At 42.0% G+C, this 18499-nt stretch overlaps 2 protein-coding genes across 2 annotated transcripts; one reads left to right on the plus strand and one right to left on the minus strand.

Moving 5' to 3' along the window:
• Positions 1-728: 728 nt before the first annotated feature.
• On the minus strand, positions 729-10969 carry hpdb (4-hydroxyphenylpyruvate dioxygenase b). Its single transcript, XM_088935845.1, has 14 exons — positions 10921-10969; positions 10687-10713; positions 10283-10345; positions 9509-9613; positions 8762-8804; positions 8219-8301; positions 7742-7831; positions 6854-6957; positions 6161-6238; positions 5103-5265; positions 4451-4522; positions 3712-3834; positions 3154-3270; positions 729-2863 (listed from the first exon to the last, which is right to left on the minus strand). The coding sequence occupies exons 1-14, from the start codon at positions 10921-10923 to the stop codon at positions 2753-2755; spliced, it is 1182 nt and encodes a 393-aa protein (XP_088791971.1). The 5' UTR covers positions 10924-10969; the 3' UTR covers positions 729-2752.
• A 1213-nt stretch (positions 10970-12182) lies between these two features.
• Positions 12183-16221, plus strand: psmd9 (proteasome 26S subunit, non-ATPase 9). The gene is made up of 6 exons (XM_088936128.1): positions 12183-12347; positions 12724-12826; positions 13364-13557; positions 14217-14318; positions 14521-14609; positions 15662-16221. The coding sequence occupies exons 1-6, from the start codon at positions 12228-12230 to the stop codon at positions 15687-15689; spliced, it is 636 nt and encodes a 211-aa protein (XP_088792254.1). The 5' UTR covers positions 12183-12227; the 3' UTR covers positions 15690-16221.
• The last annotated feature ends 2278 nt before the right edge of the window (positions 16222-18499 follow it).

Genomic DNA, 18499 nt, shown 5'->3' on the forward strand with positions numbered 1-18499 from the left:
GTGTCCTATTTTGTCAATCAGTAAACTCAAAAACAGGTCATTCATCACGCCTTCACCTTCCGAAGATCTCTGCACAGTCCTTTGAACACAATCCGCACATGGCAGAGTAGGGAGGCTTTTTAAAAATGTTTATATTGTACAGGTTGATTTGTATTCAAAGAGAAGAGGCTTTTTTTATCTTCCAAGGGGGGAAAAACAGCAACAATATATTAAAACTTTTGTGAATATTCCTTTTTTTTAATGAAAAATGTGTGATCTTTTCAGGGAGCATTTAAAACATGTAAAATAAAAAGTGATGAAAACTGTTTGAAGCAAAGGTGCATCTTGTACGTACACAAACCCACATTTCCCTTTGAAAGATTGTTTCTTGTGGAAACTTCTTTTTTTCAGCCCTGTTTCTTTGTACTTCTGAAATTTGTACATAATTTATAATTGTGAATACGATGGGTTTTTTTTCTGCGATTTGCTACAGAATTACAGCTCTTAAATCTGTAAAAAGTGTAATATACATTGAGCTTGTAGCAATGTTTTCAGCTTGTGTCAAGCTTTTTTTTTTGTAAATTTCATGTAAATTCCTTGTTTGATATGTAGAGAAACGAAGAGCATTATCCTTCAGAAACTATTGCACGGGAATCAGGTGACAGTCTTGCCTGATGTCTCAATAGTCTATTTATTAAGTGGAGGAAAGCTGTATAAAAAAATAATAAAAATAAAGACAACAAAATAAAGGCATCTTAAAATGTATTTATGCAGAGCTAAAACTGGATTTATTGTGTATGCACACACAGACACACAAAGGCGCGTGCACAGAACCACTTCCTTGATGACAGCATGCCAAAGGCAGCCCAGTGGTCAGCAGTGCTGTGAGGGACTGTGTATCCCAGCAGTAGATGGAAGTGTTTAGAGGTAGCCTCATTGCTTGTATTTTTGTATATATAACAAAGTGGTTTTATTTGGGACCTGTAAAAGTCTGAAAGAAGAGAAGCAAACCAGGTTCTCTTTCAAACAGAGTATGGATGTTGGAATGGTTTTGCGAATATAAGACTCTAATGTCTAAGGTATTTTGTCTTTATTTGTTTTATTTTTTTTCTCTTTATTATTATTAAATGCTACGGCCCTGCTTTGGAGATGTAGGATATGTTTTTGGGTTTTTTTTTTAAAGGATTTATGGATTCAGATTTTTTTTTTCTCTGAGTGTGAAGATGGAATATGTGCCGAATATCTCATTGTTGATGAAAGTGTTTTGTTTGTGGATGTGTCTTTGCTGTACATATTTGTTCATATTTTTTGTGAATTCATTATGTACCATTGTATAATAGTAACTTTTATAAAGCAATCCATAAATATACTGACCTTTTCTTAACAAGAAAATGGGATAGTGTTGTTTTTCTGAAAGGCTAGTGCTAGACATGAGAGGTTTTCAAAAGTGCACATTCATAGTTACATATTTAAACTTTTTAAAGATAATTAGGACAATAAGAACAAAAACAAGCACAGGTCTCATGTTTAACAGGTGATGTAAATTGTTTCACTTCACTTGCCCTGGAGAGTTTACTTCAGGACTTCAGGATGCATGGCTGTTTTTTCTGAAATCTGTTTTAATGAGTCAGCGGTGCTGTGTGTTTTTGAGTTATGTGCCATATCTTAGCCACAATTACAATTTGTGTTAAGATTTTCACTGGACTCATGATGTACAGTATTAATTCACTGCAGTATCTCTTTAATAGTCCCCAAATGAAAACCTTGAAGAAGAATATACGCCAAATCATCAAAGTTAAAGTCTAAGTCACTGGTGAGTAACTTTATCAGATACAGGGGCTCTAAATGCAAGTCATCTGCTGTAACTGTACTCCCAACTCTGTAGTAGAAGAAAGACCAGCAAAAGCAGATGGGCTAAAAGTCATTTACTTCATGCATGCAAAAGACAGTGATACAGAACTAACTACACTTAAAAGCTGTTATAGCAAGTACAGTATATCAAAATTGTTAATACAAGTAAGGGATTAAAAAAACATGCAGGTGAATAAAAAAAGTAATTTCTACAAATTTTATGAATATCTTATCATATTTCAGCATATATCCTAGAGAATATGATGTCTCCAATACAAAAATCACAAACTATTGCCTGAGACGTTTTCTTGTTTAAAATGCCGTGTGTTTTTTTTAATACTGTGCCCTCCTGTTCACCTTTATTAAAGAAAGGATTTGCTAGAAGATGTCAGGAAAATATGGCTCACATCTATAAATGCAATGCATAAATACAGGTTACTACAGACTTAATGACAGGGCAGTGCCAGAAATTAACAGCTCTTTGGTGTCTGATACATTTCCCATTCTGATAGTTAACTTTCATTTAGTTAAGAGGTGACAGAAGTCACCTTCTGTGAGAGGATTCCCACTTCTATATCCCTAATCAACACATCAAGGACAACTAGAGCAAACTGCTGATCCTGGGGTTCTGTTTGTAAACGTTTTCATGGATTTGACTATCTTGGGGCTAGCCTTCCCACTGCAGTAGTGTGAAACAGCCACACAACACTCGGGCCATTCAGGAGTTTGAAGAGGTACTGTTTTAGCTAGATCAAGTGATTGAACCACATAGCACTATACAGATAACACACAATCATCACTGGAAGGAGGTGGTCACTTAAATGGTAGATCCTAAAGCACCATCGCAGTGATTGCACATTATCTTGGTAGGCAGAGTGGTGTGTGGGAGAGCCCTGTTTTGCTGTCCTTCCTTCCGTCATGTCTAGAGAGCTTCAGACTGCCCATTTGGAGTCAGAACTGTGAGGTTTCCCCTGGCATTCTGGTCGGCCTCGATGGCTTCAAACAAGGACTTGAAATTCCCAGCGCCAAAGCCCTGCAATGGTTTGAAATCAGTGAATCCACTGTAAAAACTGCCACACAGCTGAAAAACACTGAAATGTATTCTTGTTTAAAAGCTTGGAAGAATGTGTGCTGCCATCATCAAAACCTGATAAAAAGTTTGAATTGTTCTGACAGTTTCACGTGCACCCTGCATCGCCACAGTCTTAATTAAGGTCGTAAGCAAGCTTTGTCTTCTTGACTATATTATTAGATATTCACAGCCTACAGTGTTGGGGCCTGTATGTGAAGACTGCCATGCTGGTTTCATTTCTGCTAGCTAACCTGGTGGTTGTGTCGCTGTATCACCTCCAGGAACACAGTGGGCCTGTCCTGTACAGGCTTGGTGAATATCTGCAGCAGATAGCCATTGTCATCGTAGTCCACCAAGATCTTCAGTTCCTATAATATACAGGGAAAAAGACTTCTTAAGCTGTTTTACAGGGATTTTCTATTTTAATGGTGTAGTTTATCTTGGGTACTTTTCAGTAGACCTCAGATCGAAGATTGTAAGTTAGTATAAAGCTGGACAAGACCTTTTTCTCATGGTTTCCTTCTACAGCTTCTTCTGCTTCTTCCCTTTGAGTAGAGAAGAATGTAATGCAGAGAAGACTTTGCAAACACCTATGCACAGATTGGTTCTTAATATTTCTTGTTTGTTTTTTCTAAAGCATACAGGTGTAGTTGTCATGTGGTTGTGCATTTTTGATGAGCATCAGACCGTGAAGTCACCTGAAAGGGGTTTAGGTTGGAAAAAAAAATCCAGCTAATTTAAGCACTGAGAACTCTGAAGAACTGATATATTTTTTCTGCCAAGTTCTTTTTGTCTTAAAATCCACTGACCTCTAGTACAGCCAAGTCCTCCGTGATCTTGACTTTGGAGTGTTTGAGATTCTCCCTCAGCTGCTCATAGTAAGTTTCTGGAACCGACATGAAGTCCATTCCCCGCTCCTTCAAGTTGCGTATCTTAAAACCAACAGAAGAAAGGAGACGACTGCTTCAGGTTAAATCAGCAGTCTGCAGGCCTGGTCATGAAGAACGCCAGCTGTTTGGGATTTATAGATGTTTTCTGGAGGTCATAATAGGGGTCTTCTAGCCATCTCAGTGACTAGAGATCACCTCCATGTGCAGCAAAAGGCACCAAAGACCTCCTCAATGTCCACAACTAGGGTTTATCAATAGAAATGTATAATATTATATATAGATCTATGTGTACTGATGACATTTCTGTAAATCCAAAAATGCGAGGGTTAGTAAACGACTAATTTGTTCAGCTGTACATCACAGTTTACAGTGACATTTAAAAAAGACACGACTCTTGCTATAATATTTTGCTGTTATGCTTTTTTAAGTTTGGTACAAATTTGTTCCTAAGCTCTAAGGTCAGAGATAACCTCTTTCATTTCAAAAGTAAGGACTGGTCTCGGCATCAGAGCTTTGTTGACTCCAGACATACAAACATAAGAAGTTGGACCTTTGTTTGAGCCACAGTGTTGGATTGCAGTGGTTGTACAACATGTAATCAGGAGCGAATCCCACTCGAGCGAGATCGTACCAGCTAGAGAAGGAAACATTTGCTTACAGCTGTGATGATGTCTGATGTATTCATGGCAATGTGCTGTACTCCTGGACCTCCATAATACTCCACATACTCCTGTAAAAAGAAAAGAAGCAGAGAGGTCAGTGAGGTGGCTAGGGACCAGGGGAGGTAGTATCCTGAAAACGAAGTCTATGCCTTTGCAAACCCAGTTTCCCGACCCAGTTGGGAAAAAACTTTCCACTTTGGTATCCATGAATTTAAAACTAAATCACATTAGCAGGTATTGGAATTCCGCAGGACTGAATACACTCCTGCCATTCTGCAAAATGTGTTTTAATGAGTCAGTGGTGTGTTTTTGAGATATGTGCCATATTTTAGCCACAATTACAATTTTTGTTAAGATTTTCACTGGACTCATGATGTACAGTATTAATTCACTGCAGTATCTCTTTAAGAGTCCACAAATGAAAACCTTGAAGAAGAATATACGCCAAATCATCAAAGTTAGTCTAAGTCACTGGTGAGTAACTTTATCAGATACAGGGGTTCTGATCCCTCATTTCATTTTCTTAATGTAATATGTATACAGTACATGTTTGAATTTTGCTGCAGCATCCCCAGTGCTGTCACGCTTAGTTTCCAGTCTTTATGAAAACAGAACGCGAGAATGAAAAGGTGATGACTGGAAGGTAACCTGGATCTGAGATTTTCTTTTCCCTATGGCGGGCTCATTAATGGGCATCTTCACAGTCTCTTCATAGTTTGCCACCACAATGGAACGGAGGGAACTGAATTCTGTCTGGATCTGCTTATCGTCCACTGACCAAAAACGGTGGAACAGAAGGTTCTTCTGATACCTGAGGATAGAACCAGCAAAGCTCTGTCAGTACCACTAATCTCCAAGACCGAGCTGCCATCTGCCTGCTGGGAAACAAAGCCTGACCATCTGAGGGAATAGCCAGATCCCAGTAAGAAGCAATGATTCCGCAAAGCAGTGACAAATCCCAGGAGCACATGGCTCGGGACAGGAGTGCCTGCAAACCATCCTCTACAGTCCTTGACCAGGCTTCTCTTTGACTTTCGGTCTCCCTGAGCTACATGCATTTCAATGCTAGAAAAAAAGGTTCAAAATAAGATCCTATTCTATTCAAATAAACTGAAAAACCAGAATAACATTCACTCCTAGGCAGCATAACTTTTCATTTATTTCTTCAGCTCTTACAAAAGCTCCTACAAAATCTCCTGTAGTCTGTCGCTCTGACTTGGCATGTTAAAGCTAAACCTTTTCTTGATCATCTTTATGATGCCTGTGGTGTGCTTAACAGCAGGCTGGTTGCATGTGGAGCACATCTGCACTCAATCTGACGGACGTTTGATCTCGGAGCAGCGGCAGTGCCAGAACATGGCTAACCCGCTCCAGATGTCACGAGAACCGCTCGGATCCATCGAGGAAACCGCTCCGTTCCATGTCCACGCTATCGAACCTTGTATTGTTTACCACCAATCCTCAACTCCTAATGAAAGCCTTTCCCCAAGAAGAAGTCATCTTAAAGAATCAAGAACCTGATGTAGAAACGACTATAAATCTGTGCTCTGGTATTCGTTTTGTTTTTTGAGTCCACTGTGGGAACGAGGACACTCAGCTACCCTTAGTCTCCTGAATCCCGAGATGGGATGGGATCTGAGTGATCTTCCCCATGTGCTCTGACCAGATTGGAGCCAGAGCCAGTTTCTTCCTGGCCATTTGCTTACCACTCCACCACAGGCACCATCTCATCATCTGGCTGGTTCCCCACCACGTGGTCAATGAAGTTCAGCTGTCCGCTGGGCCTGCAGGGCAGAGCAACACCTTCGTCACCACAGGTCCCGTACAGGCGACTCGCCCTCCATGGAGATGCAGGTCATCATGGAGCCGCTCGTGTTTAATCTGATACGCAGGTGTCCCATGGCAAAGATCATGACTTCATCATTAAGGTTCTATTTTTCCATGACTTCCCCCATATTTGCTCAGTAAGGGAGAAAAAAAGTCTGAAAGCCCTCAAATTAGCACGGATTACAAGACACTTTTCGGTTCAGACGTGGTTTGAGAGTGTGCTAAAAAAACGGATCTCAGTGGTATTCCCCCCCCCCAATAAAATTGCCTTATTAAAACTGGATCATATAAAGAACACCTTGGTTGACAACAGGATTCAGAGCCACAAGACATCCGCATGACTCAACTTTCATTGCTCTTAGCCCAACCTTATCCAACCAGCTTTTTCTCTACAGAAAATCTCCATCATTTGACATTTTAAGGCTTGGGCCACCTATTGTGGTATATAGAGTAACTTGCTTTTATATCCAACAGGCCCAGCTGTAATCCATACAAAACTGAACCTATCCCTATTTATTACTTTTCATGTTTAGAAAAAAATAACATTCAACCAGGCCTTCTGATGCACTTACAGCTTGGCCAGCAGGGGGTCTCGGAACAGAGGAGCCTTGAACCCGGGCAGGAAGAGTCCCCTGTAGTCCGTCCTCTCCACAAGCGTGTGAGTGGTGTCCCCATACTGCAGAGACATCGGCCACCAGGGGTCAGTCCTCATGCTTCACTACGCCCATTCAGAAAGCTCCATGAACTGACAGAAGGCCACCACTAGGCGTGCACGTTACCAGCTGTCAGATTACAGCAATTCTTTTAATAATGGAATGCTACATTTCGCAGAATTTCAAGCAGGGAAGACCAAGCCTCATTTCCTTTATGTATTTTCTGCCAGAAAACTGCAGGTGGTTCTGGCAGTTTTCACTTACTTTTGCCATGCTGATACCTCTAGAATGCATGTATTCGACTGTGGTGTGGTGAAGTTTGGATCACAGTGCTTTAGTACACTTCAGTCTGCTCTCACTTTAATGTATCACTTTATACTGTAAATGTTGCTCCAAATCCTAGTCAGTCTGGTGTAAGCTTTGGAATTATTCAATGTTAATTGGTACACAAGCTCATTATTGTTTTTTTGGGGAATTTTAACATGGCTGTATTTCCAATTGCCTCATAAGAAATACTCTTGAGACTGTATTTAGTACCTCCCTCACAAAATTTGTTTTACAGGCAAATGTCGGGTGTGCTGGTTGAGACAGGATGGACACTACATCCTATCCAAGAACACAGGGGCAAGGAGCTCTCTCGGGCTTGACTACAGACAGGAGTGTTGTCTGTTATCAATCTTCCACGTCTTCAAGCGGATTGAGTTTGGAAACTCCTGGATCTTCTGCAGGGCCCCGCACTTTAGAAGTCTGTGTCATTTTACACATCATTCCTGTGCTCGACCAGCTGTAATGCAGGCCCACACGTACCGTCTGGAGCACTGCTAATTTCACTTTGCCGTATTTGTCTTCCTCCGTGTAGGGCTCCTTCAGAACAACAGCCCCACGCTCCCGAGCTTTCTGCAAAGGACAGACAGAAGGCATGAGAAAAACACTTCAAGGCCTGTCAATCCCCACCCCAGTCTCCGGATCTTACATTCCAGTGCACGTTCCTTTTGAATGAAACCAGTTTCACCTGACCCAGCCTGTAACATGACAGCAACTTTACAGTACAACATATTTAGGACTCTGTGCTTTTGAATAATTCACATTCACGAATGTGCAAAGGTAAGTGTCCTTGATCATCTTCAGTCTCTGTTTCTTTTCGGTTTTGCAGGCAGGTTCTTAGCTTTTTCCTGTCTCTCAAGAAGGAGCTGAATAAGATGTGCTCAGATCCTTTCCTTTTCCGATAACCGGTAGCTGGATAAAAGCAGCACTCCCTCCAGTTCCCTTGTCTGGGCTCAGTACCTGAACGATAAAGTCGCAGTCCTCCACTGAAAACGCAATGTCTTTCACTCCATCTCCGTGTTTCACCAGATGTTCTCCCATCTCTAGGCAAAAAAACAAGAGGGAAAAACACAGCAGAGAGTCAGCTGTCTGAAAACAAACAAGGTCGTGTTTAGAATCATTTAGATGCAGCGTGCTTTGTGAATGCTGCTTGGCTCATTTGCTCCTGAGCCTGTTACAGAAGATGAGACGCCACACTCTTGGGATCTAGACTGTGCTGAATTCTCCCATGATAGGACCCCCAGCATGTTGGCACAATTCTCCACTGTCTGGCAGTGGTGCCGTGTGGCTCAAAAGCCAGAGATGGCCAAGGGCGGCTGTGATCAATTCCCAGTGGAAGAAGTGCCTCAGAGTCACAGGCACCATTTCATGTCTTTCCGGCAGTGCGGATTAAACACAGAGGTTTGGCTCACAGGGCCAGAGAGGAGATCAATCCTGCTAATGTTTCTAGCTTTGCTACAACTTTTCCTACCTCCCACCTCCTTCCCGTAACCAGATACTTACCTTTGTTTCCTGGATTCAGTGGAGATGAGAAGACAAATACGATCTGCAGGAAGGCATGACAAAGAATGAATATACACATGTCCAGCCCCCCCCCCACCATTACTGTGCTTTGCTTCATCAGACCATTCCGAATACTGAAGGGGACGATACCATTAAAGCCTATATTCAGGGACCGGCTTGTTTTTTGAGAGTGCTAACTTAAAAACAAGAAATAGAGAAACTAGTAAAGGTTCATTCCAAACTGAATAGCAAAAAGAAAGAGGAACAAACAGCATTTATTTGAGGCTTTGTTCACCTGAGGTTGTGTTTTTTCCTTCTTTTTTTTTCTCCTTTTCAGTTTGAAAGTAATCTCCCTATTTATTTCTATTTAAACGTTTCCTTGGATAGTTAATGAAGGGGTTCGCCCCCTGGCTCTTTAGACAGGACACCCTAAGGTTAATTAGGAGCTCGGAGGGAGTTCACTTTCCTTACTGAAAATCTACCTCTATCTGGGGAGGAAGGACGACCTATCTTTACTCTAAAGGACCAAGAAGAAAGAGCCCACCCACAGCGACCAGTGAACCACAAAGATGTCAAAATTTGGTATTGTGACCTCAAGGAAGACATCAGACAAAACTGTCACTGTACGTGTTTTGTTAATGTTTTAGTTTTTGCGTCCAATACTCTGCTGTTGGCCACCTGGTTGGCTTTGTCACTGGACAGAAGCTACTGTAGCTGCAGAGCACACAGGAAACGGGGGGGGCTTACCTTGTCCTGCTGGACCACATGGGACACCACCTCCCTGCTCCCCGTCTCCAGACCCCGGTACGCCAGGGGCTCAAATCCCATCTTGTTGCAGTAGAATGAGGCCGCCTAGAAAGCAGAGCAAGCAGGCAGGTACCTGATTAAAAATGTTCACTCCATATACAGCACAGGCAATATGTGTTCTGCCCTAAATCACGCTGCAGGTAGGCTGGAAACAACGTTAAAAAACGTTTTAATTTTTAACATACAAATAAATTAGAAACCTCTTTAGGATTAACCACCATAACTATGCTACTAAAAAAATCAATATCTTAGCCCACAGAGAAGTTTTGAATGGACCTTTACTCACTTCGAATAATTAAAAGATTCCTAGTTCTAATAGTACATTGTATTTTCCCATTCTGATTTATTCAGATTACTTTTACAAAAGGACCGTCGTTTTCAGGAAAAATGTTCGTCTTTGTTGGAAGACACTGTCTACTTAAATTAACTGTCTACTTAAATTGTTTTAATGACATGTAGACATAAGTATGTCTATTAAATGAAATTAAAGACATAATTCGATTAACACTGTAAACTAAGGCCCCTTGGTCAGATGAAACCGCTGAACGCATCAATGTGGGTTTAATTAAAATAACTGAAGCCACTCCACCCCTCTCTTAAAGCCAATAGAAAGCTTTCCAGAGGAAACACCTCTGGGATTTCGAGAGAGGAAAAAATAAGATGCGACAAAACCAAAAGTACAAAATTATTCAACTGTCGGATAAATACGCTTACCTGTTTGGCGTTGCCAACCCAGAATGTGATGTGGTCGAAACAAATAAACTTTCCTCTTTCATGCTATAATCAGATTAACACATTAATAAGGAACAAGCATAAAAACAATACAGTTTAATCTAAGCATATTTCCAACTAATACGCTCAATCGCGTCTACGAATCAATTTAAGTACACATCGTGAATTTAAAAGGATATTTGTGATGGGAATAAAAACAGTCTGAGTCATTTTGTCAACCACAAAGTCTATTATAACGCCAACAGGTGTTTTCTCTTCTTCCAGATATCCTCTTGCATAAAAAAATACATCTTTATATAAAATGGCCTGCCCTTACTGCACGATTTCAGGCATGACCGCAGTGCACTTCAGTAAATAAGAACTTATAATAAAAACGCTATACGTACCTTTTCGCCCTTGTCGGTGTAAGACGTCTAAAGAGAAGGAAAAATACAATTTTATGTATTCCAAAATACTCCGTACATATACATCACATAATACATATACGAGGACTCATCTGAAACAGAAATATATTCGAAATGAGTAAAAGGGACTATCAAACAGAAGTGGAATACTGGGGGAAGAAGCATAGTTAAAGAGCTTACTAAAATGCCATTTATAAACCAATAAAGTGATCTCACCATTGTTAGCGGGTTGATTCTTGCAGCAGCCGCACCGGGAATGCAATGAACTTCAGACCATTAAGCGAAAAGACGACACGAAGCACTCCACGCCCCCGGTGTAATGACTGGTGTGATGTGGGGCTCACTCACTCAAGATTTTGTATGAGTGGGGTAGATTTTAAGCACCGCATATTTCAGTTAAGCACAATAAGGAAGTGGAAAATTGACATTATTTATACATATAGCATATGGCAATGATATATTCTAATATATATTTAATAAAGTTCAGGTGGGTAGCTGCGTCAGCATGCGAAGTCTGCAGAGGAGCAAGTAATAGGTTTATTCCATGCTGAAAAGAGAAATTATTTCAGCATGGAATAAACCTATTACTTGTTCCTATGTATAATATAACACGTTAAAAAACACTTATTAAAGAATGTATCACTGGTCCCTATGACAGTCATACAGTATGTGAATATACACAGACGGCTGGATGGTGCCCTTTTTGAGATGTTTGTCTTCAGGTCAGAACGTATTAAAAAGTATATTTCATTGTTAAATGTAGCACGAGGATAAAACAACGTTTTTGTCGGTCACAAAAATGCTTATTCATGCTGGTGTGAATTTAGTGCTGCAGCGCTAGTTAGCTCATGCTTGAATGATTCCACATGTTGGGTTATTCGATAGAGGAGTTCCTCAGATCGTGGTTTCCAATTGGTTATCCCTAAAACTGCCTTCTGGAGGGAAAAAAAGATATACTGTAGCAAGCGCTTCCCCCCCTCGCTTTGAACACATTGTCTTAAGTGCGCACAGTAGAGGACATCGTTCCTCATCTCACTATAGCATCAGCAAATCTATTCACGATCATCTTATCACTTATCTTGCATTTTTTAAAATTAAGCGTTGAAAGCAAAATGACTAATTTTTATTATGTGAGATGCTATTTATGTGTTCATTGATTTGGTCTACCTATCCGGGTAAATGTTCCTTCAAACGCAATTTTTTACACGTCAGCGCATAGAAGTAACGAAATGGAACGCCAAAAACTGATGCATTTTCTTTTCAGAAATTCATTAAGTCATGGTGCTGTTTGCTAAATCAGTTTAAACTAAAATGTGTGGTTTTCCTGTGAGCAAAACCGGGCAGAACTGACATAAAAGGAATTGCGTTCCATACATTTTAATTAGAGGGGATTACTGAAAAAAAAAAGTTTGAAACATTGAAGATTGAATATAGCTTCGCGTTCCGTTGAATAGCAGAGTTTGTCCATTTAGAGGATCCGTAGTTGTAGTTGCTGCAGTTAAAAGTCCGGACACGGTTTGAAGATGACAGAAGAAAGCGACCACAATAATTCCACCTTTACGGTTGATTATGTTAAAAATCTCGTCAAAAAGAAAGATGAAATTGAAGAACAGATTAAAGCATACTACGACGTTCTGGAAGATGTAAGATTTCAGATTATCCCATTGTGTACTCAAAAATCGATTCTTTCAGAGTCTGCATAGTTGGGTTTGTGTAACTTGTGTATTTTAGACAGATAAAATAAACTCGTCGTAGTGTTTGATTTTCAAGTTCTGAACTTTCTGATAACGGGAAAACGATATAATGCGTAAAACACATAGATCGCTGTAGACAAATATAACACGCAGTGTGTATCTAAAAGGGCCTGTGTTTTTTTCTGCGACCGTTTGAAAAGTTTTATGCGTAGATTATCGTCAAGGACCCCCAACAGAAATAGTGCGAACGGGTGTTTTAGATGTTATTGTAATATGCAACAGTGATGAGCTTGCAATACGAGTGATCCCAATACTTCATCGACAGCAAAAAGGCGTTGGGATGGACGGTCCGCTTGTTGACGTAGAAGGCTACCCGCGAGCAGACGTGGATGTGTTCCAGGTCCGCACGGCGAGACACAACATCTCCTGTGAGTGGTGTGGATCTGTGCGGGTGTGTGAAAACCGTACGTCCAGAGGGCGAGAGAGCTCTTATTTTCTAAGCCATGTGACGCAGCTGCCCCTCTGGACGGCTGCTCCTGCTCCGCTCGCTGCGTGACGGCCGCGTCAGCGTGTTTCGGCTGCAGAGGAGCACGGAAAGGTTACTTCAGCGAAACGCAACGTTTCGGGAGGATAAGGAGACGGAGTAGCTGAGAAAGAGCCTCAGGGGGGTGTTAGCAGATGTAATCTGTAAATGAATGGAGTATCCAGAGTCTTATCCATTGGTGTACAGCTTTCACCCCCTGTGTGCCCATTCTCTCCTGCTCTGGCCTTGTTCCCCTGCTCTTTATAATCCCACTACCTTACTCTTCACATCTTAAGACCCCACAGCGGAAACGTTGTTTCTTATTTCTACTTTTTCAATGTTCCAATGCTTAAATAGCCTCAACACTAGTTGTGTCTGCTTGGAGCAGAATCTGAAATTGATTGTCAAAAGTGCACACGGGACGTGTGTCGCCCCCGCTCAGGCCTGCAGAACGACCACAAGGCCATCATGCTGGAGATCGAGGAGGCGCTGCACCAGCTCCACGCCCGAGAGAAGGCCAAGAGGGCGTGGGATGAGGCCGAGGCGCGGGAGGAGGCCATGGAGCAGGGCTGCAGCCCTCCTCAGCCCTTTGCCAGAGTGGACACCGTCACCCCCGGCTCTCCAGCCAGCCTGGCCGTGAGTCCTCTGAGCTAGCTGGGACCCTGCGGGGCTCTGGGGGGGGACAGAACGTGGCAATATTTGACTCAAGGCAGGAGCTGGGAAATTCTTGCACTGTAGACTAATTTCCAGATGTTGCATGATGAATTGCAAATCATCTGCATGTTGAAAGAATGGAACTCCTTCCTGTCTATGCATGTGTTTGCATGATCTGGAAGTGTTGTACTTCATATGTTTGTGGAATCTGTAAACTCAGATCCAGATGAATGCTGACCCCTGACTTGACTCTTGACTCTCCTGGTTATCTGGGGAATTGATTTAAGGAGTGTTAGCCCTTGTTGTGAAATCAGCTGCAGCCTTATGGATAGCAAGTGGCAGAGCCAGTAGATTGATGGACTGTGGGCTGACATTGTGTTGTGTGCGATCTGCGATTTATCCTTTTTTAATTATGCTGTTGGATCTTTACTCTCTGTACATTTACTAGGCAGTTATAACAGTAAAAACTGGTAGTGTTAAAATCTGAATAATTCTTAAACCTTATGAAGAAATCTTAAATGCAACATGATGCCGGTCTCTTTCCTAATGAGGCTAATGCCGTTTTTTTTTTTGGGCTTATCTGGAGAAATATGTCCTGCTCTGAAATGGCTTAAAATGATTCTTCCCCCCTTCTTGTACAGGGCTTGCATGTTGGGGACGAGATCGTTGAGTTTGGCAGTGTGAATTCAGTGAACTTTCAGAACCTGCAGAACATCGCCATGGTTGTCCAGCACAGCGAAGGGGTGAGAATTTGCTTTCGTAAACCTTTGAGCTCGTCTGCAGGTCTTCATCCCAGTGGGCCTGTAGGCAAGCTTTTAAAAACGGTGATTGGAGCACTGCGCTCTGTACCGCTCAGTGATAGCTGTTCTTCACGACCTGTGGAACCGCGTAGTTGTAGAAAAGTATATTGTTGGCTTGAGTGACTTTGGTGATTCTTTTCCTTAGAAACCCCTGAGCATAACTGTGATTCGCAGTGGGCAGACAGTGCACCTGGGCCTGACGCCACAGCGCTGGAGTGGAAGAGGCCTGCTGGGGTGGGTCTGAAAATGATGATTTAACAACAGTCGTGCCACCAGCCACTTCAGCTTCTTGTGATGCTCTATCTTAATTTCTTGCAGTTTTATTCTTAAGTATTCAAGCGGGAACAAAAATGCCAGTAGGTACTTTTACGTTGTTGATTTCTTGGCGTCAGCCCAGACAAATCAAAATAACCGCCCTGCCACTAACACACGAGGAACAAGCCCGGTGCTCGATGACAGGATTTCAGTGGTCAGAAGCCAGAACCCCCGGTCAAAGGTGATTCTGATTGGATCTGGTGGTTAATCAGTTTCAGAAAAAAAGACTCCCTCATTTATAAATGGAGTTTACTCGGACAGTTCGGGAGGAGTAACTGCAGCCAAGTTCAATTGGCCTCAGCTATCTTTCCTGAAGTCCTCCTGTTAGAAAAATATAAATACTCTACATAAGCCCCCTCATTCATGTTCCCTCCTCCACCCCATCTCCACATCTGCAGTTGCCCCTTGGTCACTGCTCACCCTGCATGGGGGTCCCAGCCTCCTTATCCTGTGGCCAGGAGGTTGTCCCTCAGCCAAGCGAGTTACACCAGATCTTACTATGACTAAAACACCCAGTACGGCTTTTCAAGACACTTAATTCCTGGGTGTTGTTGTTCCCAGTGAAACCTCAATAGGGTTTGTACTTTAAGCAAATGAAATACAGCGTTGTTTTTAGTTGGTTTAAAAAACAAAACCCATTTTGTATGGAGCTGGGCAGGTTTTTTTTCAGGACATGCGGGTTAGCATAAAGACGCTCAATAAGGTTTGATCAGCTCTGCCCTTCCTACGTTTTGAGAAACAGCATTGAAAAACAAGCGCTGTCAGCCACCCACACAGGCATTGAGTTAAGTGACTCCTTGAATTCGTTTTTTAAAATGGGGGTCAAGGTGATTCTGGCTATAGAGATGTTTGGTGATAGATGCTTTAATTCTTGGCAGACGTCTCTAATAGAATGCATTTCAGAAAGAAAAAAATGTTATGGTGTTTGTGTTGCTTCCTTTTCTTATCTTCCAAATGTTTTATGCCAATAGGTGTAACATCGTGCCACTGCGAAAATAACAACATTGAAGCACCAGAACAGCTGCATCACTCGAGGAGCTTCAAGAAGCTGACTTGTCTATAAGGGCTGCAAATGGAGTTGCTATATTTTGTTGGTGTTTTCTGTTTTTTTTTTCCCTGTGTAAGAATTGGGAGCTGAAGGAGCTGTAAAAGAGTAATTGGATTTCATTACACTGGGTTATTTATTACTGTCACTCTGTTGAAACACATTTTATGCCTTTACATTGCTCAAGCATATAGGCTTCCACATGATAAAGAAAAAATTACATTTGACGAACGGAAAGAAATGCTCAGGATCTGTTCCCAGTTGTGGAACTGCGTGGAACTGAATTACATGGGACACTTAAATTATGGCAGATGGTGACAGGATTGGGGAATTGTCATTTATGAGGAAAGCAGGATTTTTTTTATGTTATATGTTGATGCTTCTTGGTTGGCAGAAATGATTTTCTTACTCGTATATCTCCATTTTAACAACACTGAAGGAAATCATTTTCTGATGACATGACCACAATAAACAGATTTGTCCAAACTTGCCTTTTGATTTTTGTGTGTGTGTTCGTGTTTTTAATAGACATGTCTTTTCCTACAATTCAATACACTGGGTGATGTGGTAAATGGGGTTGTCTTTTTCTTGTACTGAACAGAAGTGTAACAACAGATGAAAGGGAGCATTCCTGAAACATAAAGTGATCTACTTAACAGAATACGTTGAATATAAAACTAACTTCACTGTGTGTGGTTTTTAGAAAAATATGGAGTATGGGTTTTGGGTATTGGTTAAATGTTTTTGGCATCATTTTATTAAACTGATCATTAATGGCTGTCTTATTCAAGTGGCATAGATTCTTCAGCACTTCATCACCTTACTGAGCACAGGCAACGAGGCAATTTAACCTGCTGAATGTCAAGTTTCGTCATCTGAGAGAAACAGAAAGGAAACAGCTCCAGCCTCAGTACCATTGGTTAGTAGGAGCAACACATCAGGTGGACTCCCCAGCAGTGGAAGTCCTCTTTAGCGATGGACCAAGGTTTTGCGCAGACTACCCTGATGAATGTCAGCATGTACAGTATGGAGAGTTTTAAGTAGGGAGCTGCGTCAGCATACAGTACGTAGGCCGCAAAGGAACAGGTAAAGATTTTCTCCACTCTGAATGGAAAAGAAAAGAGACACAACTTCCGGCTGTGGAGGCTTCTTCAGATGTGGAGACCAGTCTCCGAGCAACAGGACGATTTTCAGTGGAAGTGTCTTTTGATTTCACTGTTTCATGCTCACCTTTTCATGCTGACACCTGAAGAAGCCAAACACGTCTCTTTTCCTTTCCTGGCAGCATGGATTATGCCTTTACCTGTGCCAATGCACGGAGAGTGATAACTACTGTGTACCTGAGAGCAATCCACATGGAGGTCCAAGTGTGAAGGTCTGGGCAGAAGCGTTGTCACTGAGGGCAGCCTGACTGCATGGCGCTGCCTTGATTAGGTCCCGGGACCTGTCTCCTTGCCCTTCTGGACATGACCAGATTCTAGCAGGGCAATGCACGTCCTTATGCTGCTATCTCGTGAGATTGTGAGATGAGAATGTGCTAGCTATTGCCATGGGTACCTTACTCATCAGACTTGAGCCCAGTTGAATCTCTGTAGGATGAGCCCTGGATGACTTCACATCTAGCGCTCAGAGACTGGTGACCAGGCACATGCTTGTCTAGGCTCTAGGAAGGCAATGTGAGAGTAACCACTTGGCATGTGTGCTGCCGGGGGTGTTTTATAGCACGCGGCATGGTGGTGCAGTGGTTAGCATTGTTGCCTTGAACAGCTGGGGCCCTGGGTTCAATCCTGCAGCTAGAGTGCTATCTGTGTGGAGTTTGTATGTTCTCCCTGTGTTCGTGTGGGTTTCCTCCCAACAGCCAAGAACATACTGGTAGGTTAATTGGCTTCAGGGGAAAATGGCCCTGGTGTGGGTGTGCTCCAGTCCCACCCACCCCTGCCCGGTTGCTTCGTTATTGGCCGGGATAGGCTCACGGCTTCCCATCGACCCTGAATTGGAAGATATGTTATCAAGTAAAGGGATTGTTTATATAGCTTGTAATGGCCACACACACTTCTAGCCAGCTTCGGAGTAGATCTCCGGTTGGTTATTGAGGCTGAGAATTATTAAGCAGCACCAATTATGAAAAGGATGAGAAAAGGACACGTTCCCTGTGATTTTTCTGCGCTAAGTGATCAAGTTTCTTTTGATGATCTGAATACAAATGAAGACGAAAATTCACATTAAAATGTCTTCATTCATTTTTGCCATAACATACATTTGCCAATACAGTGTATTTTAATCGTTAAAGGGTCTACAACATAAATGCAGTTTCAGTTATATTATAATGAGAGTACTGTTGTCTCTGTGCTCTCGTGTTCTGTAACTCCGCCAGTATCCCAAGAGTCCCCGTGACTCGTATCCAAGCAACAGGACGCTTTCCAGTGGCAGTGTCTTTTGATCTCACCGTTTTCAGCTGTGTAAGTGGTAACAGTTTTTGGTCTTTGATTTGCCAGGAGAGATTTACTTAAACTGCCAAATATTGGTTAGACAGGTATGTGTGAAGGTGTGGGTTTTGCGCTTGAGTTATCGTCATGCTGAGGACGCTGAAAAGCGAAACGCGCCCATTTAAAATCAGCGACGATTCAAAAAGTTTTGATGCAAGATGTTTGGGTATTCCTTTCTTACACTTTTGGCAGGCCTTTTTTTTTTAGAGATTAAATAATTGTGTGCCCTCCTTGAATAATTCTGTGAATTCGTAACTACATATAACTGCAAGGTATTC

Source organism: Atractosteus spatula, chromosome 17, assembly GCF_055471065.1.
Source record: "Atractosteus spatula isolate fAtrSpa1 chromosome 17, fAtrSpa1.hap1, whole genome shotgun sequence".
Taxonomy (NCBI): Eukaryota; Metazoa; Chordata; class Actinopteri; order Semionotiformes; family Lepisosteidae; genus Atractosteus; species Atractosteus spatula.

Bases quoted from the DNA above. Each gene is read 5' to 3' on its own strand.
- hpdb (XM_088935845.1), bottom strand. The intron at 6,239-6,853 runs GTAAGTGCATCA...TCTGCCCTGCAG, and splicing joins GACCCCCTGCTGGCCAAGCT to GCCCAGCGGACAGCTGAACT. The intron at 3,835-4,450 runs GTAAGCAAATGT...GTTGGTTTTAAG, and splicing joins CATCAGACATCATCACAGCT to ATACGCAACTTGAAGGAGCG.
- psmd9 (XM_088936128.1), top strand. From the start codon at position 12,228: ATGACAGAAGAAAGCGACCACAATAATTCCACCTTTACGGTTGATTAT. The intron at 13,558-14,216 runs GTGAGTCCTCTG...CTTCTTGTACAG, and splicing joins GCTCTCCAGCCAGCCTGGCC to GGCTTGCATGTTGGGGACGA. The intron at 14,319-14,520 runs GTGAGAATTTGC...TCTTTTCCTTAG, and splicing joins TTGTCCAGCACAGCGAAGGG to AAACCCCTGAGCATAACTGT.